Source organism: Tasmannia lanceolata, unplaced genomic scaffold (assembly GCF_043159265.1).
Source record: "Tasmannia lanceolata isolate RefF3 unplaced genomic scaffold, GAP_Taslan_0.1 ptg000011l, whole genome shotgun sequence".
NCBI classification, from domain to species: Eukaryota; Viridiplantae; Streptophyta; class Magnoliopsida; order Canellales; family Winteraceae; genus Tasmannia; species Tasmannia lanceolata.
The window spans coordinates 18,192,117-18,204,512 of record NW_027518688.1 but is presented as its reverse complement, the minus strand read 5'-3'; the positions used below and the strand labels follow the sequence as shown (position 1 = coordinate 18,204,512).

Here is a 12,396-nt window from a genome sequence, read left to right as displayed (position 1 = left end):
ATAATCATCTTGAAAATCTCAAGTGATAAAGGCTAAACAAGATAAGTCTAATTGTACAGCTCCTAAGAATGATGAGGGAAATTCCAATGACATAGATAACAACCATTTTATATGAATATGACAGCAGTGACACAAAACTGAAATGAGGAATGAGCAAAAAGGACTGAATGCATAAGAGTTCAATTACCCAGTCATCCCCCGTACCAAACACAATATATTTGAACAAAAATTCATAGACCACCAAGCTGCAACCACGGAAAGAAAGCCTATCTACACCTTATTCTGCGATTGTTAATGTTGAAGTTGAGTTGCTGATTTTACAGGTGTGACTGAAGCAAAGGTAGTAAAGATAATGAATTATGATGGATGAATCTTATAATAGAGATGGCTGCTGTTGGTGAGGCCAATTGTAAAGGGTAAATCAGAGAAGACTGAATTAGAAAATTTCATTGGAAACTCTCTATCAGCACAGTGTTTTCTTACTAAAAGTCAACACAAAACGCATGAGAATCACAGCACCATCATAGGAGCAGCAACATGAACATCAAAACACCATAAGACATGAAAAACTTGATGGAACCACCTTTACTTACAGTGGGTTAATACCCTGGACAGCAGCTCCTTAGTCCTTTAGGAAGTCCATTACCAATGGTGGATTCGCAGACAAAATGAGGCAACAACGCGGCTCGTTATGAGAGATATAGCGATGGTATCAGATGGCCAGATAATGACCTTCTTCTTCTTTGCTAGTATACTCTCCATCCCCAAACGAAAATGAAAGAGTTTTATTTCATACACAAATCAACAAGAGAAATAAATGGAGATCAAACCCTCTTCCTCTCTTTGTACTCTTTTTACAACTCTCCCTACACAAAATAGTCATGTATGCTGACCATGTAAACACACTTTGTAAATCCATATTAGAAAACTATCTTAAGCAATATTGTTTGTACTCGCTCCACCAAAAGAAAATGTTCTCTAAACTACGTACTTTAAACTCATAGGCTCTATTTGGATGCATCTAAATGGGGAATGGGAATGGGATTTCGGTAGAATATCAAGTTCCACACACTGTTTGGATGAGATTTTTGGGCTAAAATTCCCTTTGACCACTGGAGTTGTCGGGTCCCTGTTGGCCCACGTGGCTGTCTCTTTAGCGCCGAATGGCAAACCCAGAAAACGGTGTTTTTTATGTGGAATGGAATGGAAGTGGGCTTTTGAAACGACCCAAATATTCTCAAATCCGCCCGAGGCATTTTGAGAAGACATATGAGGGCAGAAAAACAGTGTACATGTGAAAGAAAAAAATACATGGCCACAACCACCATCTCTTCCTCAAGCTCATCCTCCTTCCCCTCATCGGCGAAGCTACGCAGCAGAAAGAGGAAGGCGACCCCGGTAAGTTCGTATTTTGGGTTTTTTTTTCCTTCTTTTTGAATCAAATCTTTCTACTGTTGGGTTTTTTTTCCTTCCTTTTTGAATTGAAGAGTGTTTGGGGTTTCCATAACCACCATCTCTTCCTCAAGCTCAACACTCTGTTGCATGCCTTATTTTCTTGGTTTTAATCATGTATTGTGAAGTGATTGCATCTCTTTTTTGGGGGTTTTCTTAGGTAAGGTAAACAAACTAAGAAACCCTTGAAATCAGTTTGTTGGGTTTCTTGTATTTGGGGGTTTTGCTTTGCATGTAAATTTCGAGAAGGTTTTTTCGGGGTTTCAGTCTTCTTTAATTTTTTTGAAACCCAAATGACGACATCAGTTGGTTTGATGGGTTTTTTCTGCCTAAATGTCGAACTACTGATGAAATGGAGATTTTAATTTGGGCGTTACTGGTATTTGTTACTAAATTTTTTTCGCATTTCAGTTTGCTTTGTGGTTATAGGGTTGGTTTCTCAGATTTTTTCCGCCTATTAAACCTAATGATGAAATGCAATTTGTTGATTTGGGCTTTGCTGGTATTTTTAGTACATTTTGTTGCATTTGTTGAACCCTAATAACCAAATCGGTTTGCTTTGTGGTTTTCTGATTATTGCAACTAATTTTGACGGAATTATTTGGACTCATGAAAAAGGGTTACTGACACGGTTATGTTGGGTTCGAATTTGGACTCATGAAAGGGTTACTAACACGAAACTAATTTTGACGGAATTATTTATGTTAGACTTGATCCAACTGTTATTGGGATGGAGGAGCATGACTGGGAAATAGTTAGTGATGATTATGTCGAGGGAAGTGGAGACAGTGATGATGAAGATGATTTGGTTGATGAAGTAGCCTCAGTTGTTTGTGTCGGTGCATGTTTATTTCTAATGACGCTAATGGACGAAGAAGGCCTTTTCATAGAAAGGGATTCTTACCAGAACCACTATCTCACTGATCGCAATTTCGTGAAATATGTAGTAGAGAGCAATGAGCACTGTCATAATCTCCTTAGGATGAACGTCGAATGCTTTAGACGATTCGTGAATATTTTTAAGGAGAGCGACACCCTAAAGGACACTGTCCACTACAGTTTCGACGAACAAGTTGCGATTTTCCTACACACAGTTGCACACAACCTGAGGAACCGTTGCGTGAAAGTGTATTGTCGAAGGTCTGGAGAAACCATAAGCCGTTACTTCAATAAGGTTCTCCGTGCCATTCTGTCTATTGTAGACCAATTTATAATACCACCTTCTTCGGAAACACCTAGGCAGATTGCTGAAAATCCATGATGGTACCCTTATTTTAAGGTAACCTCATTCCGTTAAAATTTTCTGTCATTTTTAGTGTAACACATAATACTAACACCGTTAATTGTAATTATTTAGGACTGCATCGGCGCGATAGATGGGACACACATCCCTGCAAAACTACCGGCCGAAATAAAGAAGCGATATATTGGTCGTAAGGGCCACCCAACGCAAAATGTACTCGCCGCGTGCGACTTTGACATGAAATTCACATTTGTTGTCGCGGGATGGGAAGGGTCTGCATCAGACTCTAGGATATTAGGGGACGCCATCGTTGACGATTTCGGAATTACCCGCCACTCTGGGAAGTTTTACCTTGCAGACGCAGGCTTTCCGTTACTAAACAATTTTATCACTCTTTACCACGTTACAAGGTACCATCTTAGTGAACAGAGAGGTCGCACACCCCGGACAAAGAAAGAGCTTTTCAATTACAGGCATTCCTCAGCCCGAAATGTTATTGAGCGTACTTTTGGTGTTTTGAAGAAGCGTTTCCCCATCCTAACATGCGAACAAATGTACGCCTATGAAAGGCAAGTTGACATTGTTAGGCATGATGCCGAATGATGCATATATTGCTGAGGTTGATAGGAAACTAGCTGAAGTAGAAGCTAGACGTGCCCGCCGCCGCCACCGAGAAGCTCCCGATGAAGATGATTCAGAGGCAGAAGAAAGCGAAAGTGCACCACGATTGGGCCGAATAGCCGATGCCAGGGAAGGAAATCGGATTCGGGAGCAGATCTGTAGTGACATGTGGAATGATTACCGCGCGGCCCACTAATGTCGAACTGTTTCTCTTGTTTTGAAATCTGGATTGTGTAGTTAATTTGATACTCTTAAGTGAAGTACTGTTATGATCCTGTAAACTCTAAATTGTTGTGGTTGTCTAGGTTTTATCTTATTACTTATAGTACTGTAATGGGATTTCATGCATGTTGTTTTTATTGTTTCAGTGCAAGGTTTTATGTGTTTCTTTGAGGTAATATGAATGTTGTTATGGATTATGATATGATATTGTTACATGAGGCAGGGAATGGAAACATCGGCTGATGATGGGAAGGAAAAATATGTGGCTGATGAAGGGAAGGGAAAAAATGTGTCTTGGACATCTGAGATGGACCTTGTGTTATTACAGGCCCTGAGGCATGAGGCCATAGAGGGGGGCAAAATTCCCAACGGCTTCAAGAAGAGTGCGTATAAGTATGCACTACTTCAAATTAATCAGGCATGCGGTATCGATTTGACATTTGAACAAGTGAAACCATGTTAAGACAATGAAAGGCAACTACAGAATTGTGGCTGAGATGCTTGCCACAAGTGGGTTTGGATGGGATGAAGAGAAAAAGAAAATTGTAGTTACAAGGGACGTTCCCATGGAGTACTTGAAGGTATTAATTAGAAGCATATCCATGGTTTTCTAAGTTATATAGTTACAACAAACAGTCAGCAAACAGTCAACTGATCTTCTTTTGTTTTGTTCCTAGTCTTACCCAAACAGGAAGAGGTATTTCACTCAACGTCATGAATTTTTTGAGGAGATGGCTGAAGTATTTGGAGATGAATATGCACATGGAACCTACAAAAAAACCAATAAGAATCTTCCGCGGCCTTGTGAGGAGGAGGCTACGTCATCAACGTGGGCAATGACGAGAATGAGTACACTCAACACACATCGTCTCAATATGATTTTATGGGTACTGGGTCTCAGTACGACTACATGCCGAGTGATTTTCCGACCCAAGAAATGCCTCAGGTACCTTCCCCTCGTACGACTTCGCCACCCGAGGTCGGTGAGCGGTCGCAACGCACTCCGACACCTACTCCAATGGAAACAAGTGCTGCTGCAGGTGGAAGTCGATCTATTGCTTCTTCTAAGAGGAAGAAGAGAGGTGTGTCTGACATGAAGGAGTGTGTACTAGATTTCACTCAAAGCGTCAAGGACATGGCTTCCAATGCCAGAAGCTGATGGAAGCATTACAGGAGATAGAGGGCCTTGACCGTGATGACATATGTGACATTTATGACTACTTGGTTGTAAACGGGAAAGAGTGTCATGGGTATCTGAACCACCCGAAGGACATGCGTGTGTTATTTGTCAACAAGTTCCTTCATCGTCGCTCTACTGCCCGCCATTCCTCCGACTATGGCCTCTGATGCTGCTATTATCACTAGTTGTTGTTTATCATGCTTTGTTTGTTTGGATATGTTGTGTTCCTCGTAGTCGTTGGTACTATGCCATCGAACTTGTTTCTGCATTATGTGGATTTGCTTTTAATTTGCTGTACGCCCCTAACCTCCTTCGTGCTTGGGGCTCGTAGGTACTATGCCGTGGAACTTGTTTATGTATTACATGGATTTGCTTCGTATTTGTTGTACGCCCCATTCCATGTTGTGTTTGGGGCTACTTTTATTTGTTCTGTAGTATTGAACTCGTAGGTACTATGCCATGGAACTTGTTTATATATTATGTAGTTACTTTTATTTGTCTTACTGCAGGTTAATGGCGAAAAACAGTTGGCAACACTGTCATGTTCAAGTTAATGGGTTTAGTGGAGCGTGCTTTCGTTCCTATAGGAGTAGGGAGGAGGCAGAAGCTGACCTTAATGAATTTTTCCATGGCATTAGTGGCCCTCCGAAAGATATAAAAGAAGACACGGACATTCCTGCGGATTTCCAAGCCTCGACAAGTTCTGCTGTGACCAGTTCCTCTTCCACTTAGGTGTAACCGTGTTGTTTGTTACAAAAGGATCGTTTTTCCTTTGTAGTTGAATTTCTGTGCTTTTCTTTGTTCCATCTATTACTATATAATGTATGTGCAGATGGTGTTATGGTATGTCAGTGGCTCGACTAAATGATACTCGAAAGTTGGAGATATGGGGTATAGGTTCACATCTATTGAAGGAGGTCAAATGCGGTCCGAATGAATATAACATGCATTCCATGCCGTGTGGGCTTTATTTCATAGCATGATCCAAACAGCCCCGGCCATAGCATGATCCAAACACCCTGATGGGCCACAAAGTAGATAGCTTGCGCCGTAAAAAATTACATGCGATGGTCCTTCCCGTCCGATCTATAGGATGTTTTATTTTATGATGTTTTCTCTATAGATCTAATGCCTACGATCAAGCCATTTAGACCCAAATTTGTTGCAGCACAAGCTATCTACATTGTGGCGAACTAATGGACGGTTTGGATAATACCATGGTGTACCCTGTACAGTCCATTCTAAAAAATAGGAGGTGAATATTATAGTGGGTGGCCATGAACTTATTCAAATTTACAGACCATTTAAAATAAAATGAACTTATTCAAATTTACAGGGATTAATCCAACCGATCGCAGTGGGCCTGCCATAGTTTGATAATGGCTTCTCATCGTATGGCCATCGTCGAATATTAACGCAGTAATTATCCAATTGGATTTCCTATCGTGCATTTACAATCGTCCATTTTTTTTGTAGTGGTTTGTAGTGTATTTACAACCGTCCATTTTTACAACCGACCATTTTTACGAGCTAATGGGTCAGTGGTTTGTAGTGTGTTTACAACTGTCCATTTTTTTATTTTACATCCGTCCATTTTTAAAAATTTGTAGGGCAGCAAATTGTGACAAATTCTCCTGCAACCAAATGGCTATTTTTCAACTTTCCAGCAAAAGTCCTCAACATATTCCTGCAACCAAATGACAAAAAGATGTCATTTCCCCCCAAACTCCCAGATCAACCAAACAACACAATTAATAATGCAACTTTTCTTCTCTTTGACTCCCATTCCAGCCAAAGCCTCTTTGACTTCTTACCTTCCCCCCCCCCCCCCCAACGTAAGTCCCACATCCAAACAGAGCCATAAAGAAAATCAACTACTTTGAAAATGCCTCAATGACATGAACTCAACTACACCATGAAAGAAATAAAACCCAAGCTACACACCCAGACATGTCAACAAGAAGAAACTCAGTTAGCTTGAAAATATCCCCATAACTTGGACTCATTCACTATGAGAAAATATTTGTGGTTTCTCCAAATACTCAGACAAGTTGAATCAACATGTATCATAAGGAAGTAATAACTCTATTCTCCAAACTCATACTGCGACTCTATTATGAAATTGTCTTCCTATTGTTTCACATAGATTTTTTACTAAAAAACTATGTTTGTGCATCAAAACAGAGTCAATTTTTTATGTTCTTTTGCATTCTTCTTTCAAAGAAAACAATACAAATAACATGCACATTCCAGTCCCAAAATTCTTCATCTACTCCTCATTGACCATGATCACATTTACATATTAGAGAAAATGACTAAAAGAAATTATATGATCTGTAAGAAAAAAGATATTGAAGCAAGATTGAATGTCTACAGGTGTCTTTGGATAATAGCTAGCATACCAATGAAGGATTTTCCTTCCAATGAGGCTGGATCCATCAATTTACAAGTCAAAATTTAACCCTGTTGTCTTTTTTTTTATACACATCTATCTCAATTCATGGTGAAACGTGTCAATTTGGTGAAAGAAAATCAATATAAATGAAACTCAGAGAACATAATATCGAGAAACCAGAATGGACATAAAAGAAGAACAATTGCAGATCATACACACAAGAATACACGATAAAGAAGAATGTAAGGAACGAATTTACCTCCTTGCTTGCCTTCTCGAAATGCGTAAAATCCAGAGGCGAATTTGTCAGAATTAATGTCTTCCTCAAGCTTCCGATCTAAAGCGCGCGCTCTCTCTCAATTCTCTTTTCTCTATCTTATTTCTTCTTTATCCTCTAATTTCTCAGATTTGAAATCACTCTCAAAACCTGCTCGGAGTTAGTGTTTGTGATAAAAAAAAAAGTTTCAGATATAGAGCAAGATGAAGATGTGAGCTATCAAACAAAAAGACGGCAAGAATTCTGGCCGGAGCTCCGGCATCCTTTCCGGCGAGATGGATTTAACGAAGAAGAAGATCAAGAAATTAGGGTTTATGCAAAAGCTCTCTCTCTCTCTCTCTCTCTCTCTCTCTCTCTCTCCAATTTTTCCTAATTTTTCCCCTAAATGAGAGGGTTAGTTGCTATTTATAGGCAAACTGAAGAGTTGATATCGGCACAACTATTTTTTGATGAGTGCACGGATGCACGAAAAAGAGTGATAAGCGCACGATCCATCGTGTCTTTTCTGCTCCTAGATTTGCATTGTACAGGATAATGCACCCCCCCTTCTACATTTACACTACGACACTTATCTCGGCTCGTTCGTTAGGCAAACATGTTTGGATTTCGACAAAATTTTGCAGAGACCTTGGTGGGACCCTAACTTAGCTTAGGGTGCAATTTGGGCCTTTAAAACAATGGTTTGGGTTGCTTTTCTATTTACATAAAGAGGTTTAGGGCCCGGTCAAAATGGGGTGTCTACATTAAGACACCCTTATACACCATCATAAAAAGACAGAGTTATCAAATACATTAAATGAGATATTAGGGGTTACAAGCACAAACCCTAAGAAGACAAAAATAAAACTCACATTTTTCTCCTTTTTTTTTGTTCCGGGCTTTAATGGGGATTGGGGAAGGTAAAGAGTTGATAGAAAAAGAAGGGAACACTTTTTTATCCCTTTTTTTATGGCTTAACATGTATTTTCAGGGTGGAAGGGTATTTCGGTCAAAAACCTTGTCAGGAAAAGCAAAATTGAACCCTTTGACAAGTTTGAAATTCAAGAGGTCCATCTCACTATTTCAGATATTTTGAGGTATCGTTTGACCAAATTTCCTATCTTTTTCAACGTGTGTTGGATACTGTTAACTTACCAACTTCTCCAAAAGCTTAAGCTGTTGGAGAAATGCGTTATTTATCTTTTATACTTTAACACTCGCCTGCACGTATGGCCCACTTGGTAAACACGTGGCACATGTGGTCCCACTTTGGGCCGACTATCGCATGTTGATTTTTGCTATTCGGAAGGTTAGAACTAGAGACCTTTGGCTCTGATATCATGTTAACTTACCAACTTCTCCAAAAGCTTAAGCTGTTGGAGAAAGGTGTTATTTATCTTTTATACTTTAGCAGGATACTGTTAATGCGTAAGCGTGTGTGGATGTACATTTGTACTTGAAATTGAATATATGGCTACTCATATTGGCACTACAATGTTTTAATAATTGCACTAACTCAGATCGTATTTTCTGTTTCAATTGGCTAGTGAGATCTTTTTGGGAACTGTAGTAACATTTGACAGCTGTTTGAGTGAGAAAAGACAAGCTGATAGTTCCATTATTAAAACATGGTAGTGCCAACATCAGTGCTATAAGACCCTTCGAAACCTTGAACCCATCTCTGTCTCTCTCTCTCTTTCTCCCTCTCTCAGGCCTGCTGTAATCTGAACCGTTTTCTGGAACATATTCAGTGCTATAAGACTACTATAAATCATTAAAAACCCCTCCTTTCCATCACCTTTCTTGCAACAACCATGTGATCAGGGTTTCATCCTCCTCTTCCAAAGTCCAAACCACCTTCTTCTCCTTCCCCTTTCTCCTTCATAATCCTCCCCACAAAAAACCATGGAAGAAGTGTGGAAAGACATGAGTCTAAACAGCCTCCAAGACAAGCCCAACAGAGAAAATAATAGTCCAAAGAACACCTTTAGAAGAACAATCCTCCAAGAATTCCTTCCAAGACCCTTCAAAGAATCCCCTGACCTTGACATCAGTCTCTTCCCTTCACCTACATCGCCACCCGCCACCTCTTTGAGCTTGAATTCCTCCCCTGATTTTCAATATCTGGACTCCACGGGCATTCATCAATATGCAAATTCTCTCCCTCTCAAATCACAATGTTTTTCCGCCAATGCTGATATATCTACTCTCTCTAATTCTCCCTTCGACGCCATTGGATCGTCATTAGGCTTGTCTTCTTTGTGCAAGAAGAGAGTGCCGGAATCTGAGAATAACAGCACCGATCAACGCTACAAGCGCATGATCAAGAACAGGGAATCAGCTGCTCGATCTAGAGCCAGAAGACAGGCATGGGTTTCTCTTCCTTTTGCACTGCTTTCTGTTGGATCATGTGGCCATCAGTCACTGATCAGAGATCTGTGATGGTGATGATCCCAAACACATGTACGCACCCACTGGCAATGGTTAATCACCTTCCTCATGAAAATTTTCTAAAAGATTCATTAGCCACAACCTCAACTAGTTTGGGACAAAGGCTTAATTGAGTTGAGTATTAGGCATTGGTTAAGGTGCATCGGAAACTGAATTTTGCAATCATTTAACACATTTTCAGACTAATACAAATGTGTTTAGTCTTTTTTATCAAAACATGTGTAAAATTCAGTTTCCAATGCTCCTTAACCAGATGAGTAGTAGGCATTGGTTAAGGTGCATTGGAAACTAAATTTTGCATTCATTTAGCACATTTTCAGACTTCTACACATATTTAGTCTTTTTTATCAAAACATGTGTAAAATTCAGTTTCCAACGCTCCTTAACTAGTGCGCTCTGGGCATTGGTTAGTGGAAAACATTAGGGGATTGCGAGTCTTCTCCACACCCCCCCCCCCCCCCCCCCCCCCCGGCGTCATTAAAATGAAATGGGTTCTTGTTTTTCTCCATCATATATGGTTTTACTTGAATGTGTTTTTGTTCTATAGGCTTATACTAATGAGTTAGAGCTTGAAGTAGCCCATTTGAGGGAGGAAAATGCCAAGTTAAGAAAACAGCAGCAGAAGGTAAGAACAACTAAGAAAGACCCATTTTGGAAAACCCATCTTGCCAATTTTATTATGCTGTTTAGTTGATGCTTTTGCTTTGGATTTCAAGTGGCAGTTATGTTCAGCAGCATCAGCCCAACCTCCCACAAAGCAGAGGCTATATAGAACATCAACAGCCCCACTTTGAGAAGTATTTGGACTGCCCTTTCTCTTGGGTTTTTCTATATCTTTCTTTATCTTGTACAGGCAGTTGAAAATGATAAAAAAGTTTTGGTATTTGAGTTTTCTTGTCAAGGAAAACTCTCCCATGGGTGTTGGTGGTTGTATTCTGAGTGTTTGAAAGTGAAGAACCGGAGCTTTGGAATGTATTTTCCCATCTGGCAAGAAAGTTGGTGCTCTTTTTAGCTTTTTATCTCCTGCTTTTTGCCCTAATTTCTCTCAAGCGTTTTCCAAGAAATGGAACAAAGAAAGACCCAAAGACCATTTACAGTAAATAGGTCGATGTTTTCTATCGGTATGTTTGTATTCTTTCCTTCTTTCCTTCTTTTTCACTATTGCTCGAAGAAAGATCCAAAGACCATTTGTTAGCTGAAAAGATTTAGAGTGTATCTTGTCTATTGGTATCATCATATCTTTGTCTTTTTTTTACTTTCTCATTTGATTGTCTCCATGGAATTTGATTGCTTTATGATCTGCTGTTTGACTCCACGATTCTGAAGGCAGTTTCATGCCCACTTCTTGGAAGATTGTCGGATAATTTACCCCAAAAAACCTCAAAAGAAAATTCGTTTTTGCCTTTGGGGAAGGGGCGTTTTTGTCCTTGTTTTTTTATTTAATTGAGGCTTCTCAAAGAAAGCCTATAGATACATCCCTTGTGTTGATTAAAATCCTAAACACGTTTTCTACAGCTCTAAGAGAAGATTTTTGTATGGGAAAAGAAAAAAACCAAGTTTTGGAATTAAGAGAGTGAAGATCAAGGGAATAATTATATTCTTTATCGATTTATGCTATAAGAAAGCCTAAAACAAGAATTCTGAGGTCTTAAAAAGATGAAAGCGAATGTTTGATTTCGTTTAAGATATACTTTAGGACTGATCTCGGGGTCCTTAGGATTCGCTTTGTTATGGAGTCCCTAACGAGCCTAAGATTGAGTCATTTTGATTTTTAGAAAAGTTTGTCTTGAAGGATTGAACCTAAAAATTTGGATTATTTTTACAATAATTATGTGTCAAATTCTAGTGTGAAATTAGATTAGATGGATTTCTCTCGTCGATACGAAGTCAACGGATCTGACCACTCGCGAATCGGATTTAAAACGATAAAATTATAGTCTGTAAAAGTTTTGGTAAAATTGGGAACGAATCTAGAATAATCACAAATTTTTTTGTGAAACTTCAAAAATTCACTTTTTCGTTTTTTGTCCGTTTTCTACGCTTTTGTACTCTACGAATATGTCGGAAATGTATACTTTCCGTTAAAAATAGTTTCAAGAATTTTTAGAGACTCTATAATGATGATAATTTCAAAATACTAAAAAGAACCCTAAAACGGTTTATCGATTATTTTTCGAAGAGGCATCAAAGGGTATCTTGTGTCAGTAGGAGGATATATTGCCTAATATGAGTGAAATTAATGATGAAACTCATGAAGATTATTCATGTTCTTGATTGTAGGTAATTAAGATGAATTTGAAAAGGAAAGTATTCGTCATTGGAAGTACGTAATTTCGTAGTACTTTAGTGATATGATTCGTCATTCGATAATATACCCTTGTGATTTGTAACTCTCTAGTATCTTTGAATATATGAAACCTTTGATAATCTTAGTCTTTGATTTGGGTCTTGCATGCTTATCTTTTATTGAAACACGATCTATTGAATTTTGTACTCATTGGCTACCTATGAATTTCATATTGAATATGTAATCCTTACTAACATAAGAACTTTTTTATCATTGTATACCTAATTAT

At 39.0% G+C, this 12,396-nt stretch overlaps 2 protein-coding genes across 2 annotated transcripts; both read left to right on the top strand.

The window, feature by feature from the left end:
* Positions 1-2,182: 2,182 nt before the first annotated feature.
* On the top strand, positions 2,183-4,001 carry LOC143885956 (uncharacterized). Its single transcript, XM_077389984.1, has 5 exons — positions 2,183-2,626; positions 2,810-3,197; positions 3,283-3,474; positions 3,685-3,710; positions 3,762-4,001. The coding sequence occupies exons 1-5, from the start codon at positions 2,183-2,185 to the stop codon at positions 3,999-4,001; spliced, it is 1,290 nt and encodes a 429-aa protein (XP_077246099.1).
* Positions 4,002-9,084: 5,083 nt separating this feature from the next.
* On the top strand, positions 9,085-10,979 carry LOC143886198 (bZIP transcription factor 27-like). The gene is made up of 3 exons (XM_077390149.1): positions 9,085-9,736; positions 10,368-10,445; positions 10,543-10,979. The coding sequence occupies exons 1-3, from the start codon at positions 9,275-9,277 to the stop codon at positions 10,612-10,614; spliced, it is 612 nt and encodes a 203-aa protein (XP_077246264.1). The 5' UTR covers positions 9,085-9,274; the 3' UTR covers positions 10,615-10,979.
* The last annotated feature ends 1,417 nt before the right edge of the window (positions 10,980-12,396 follow it).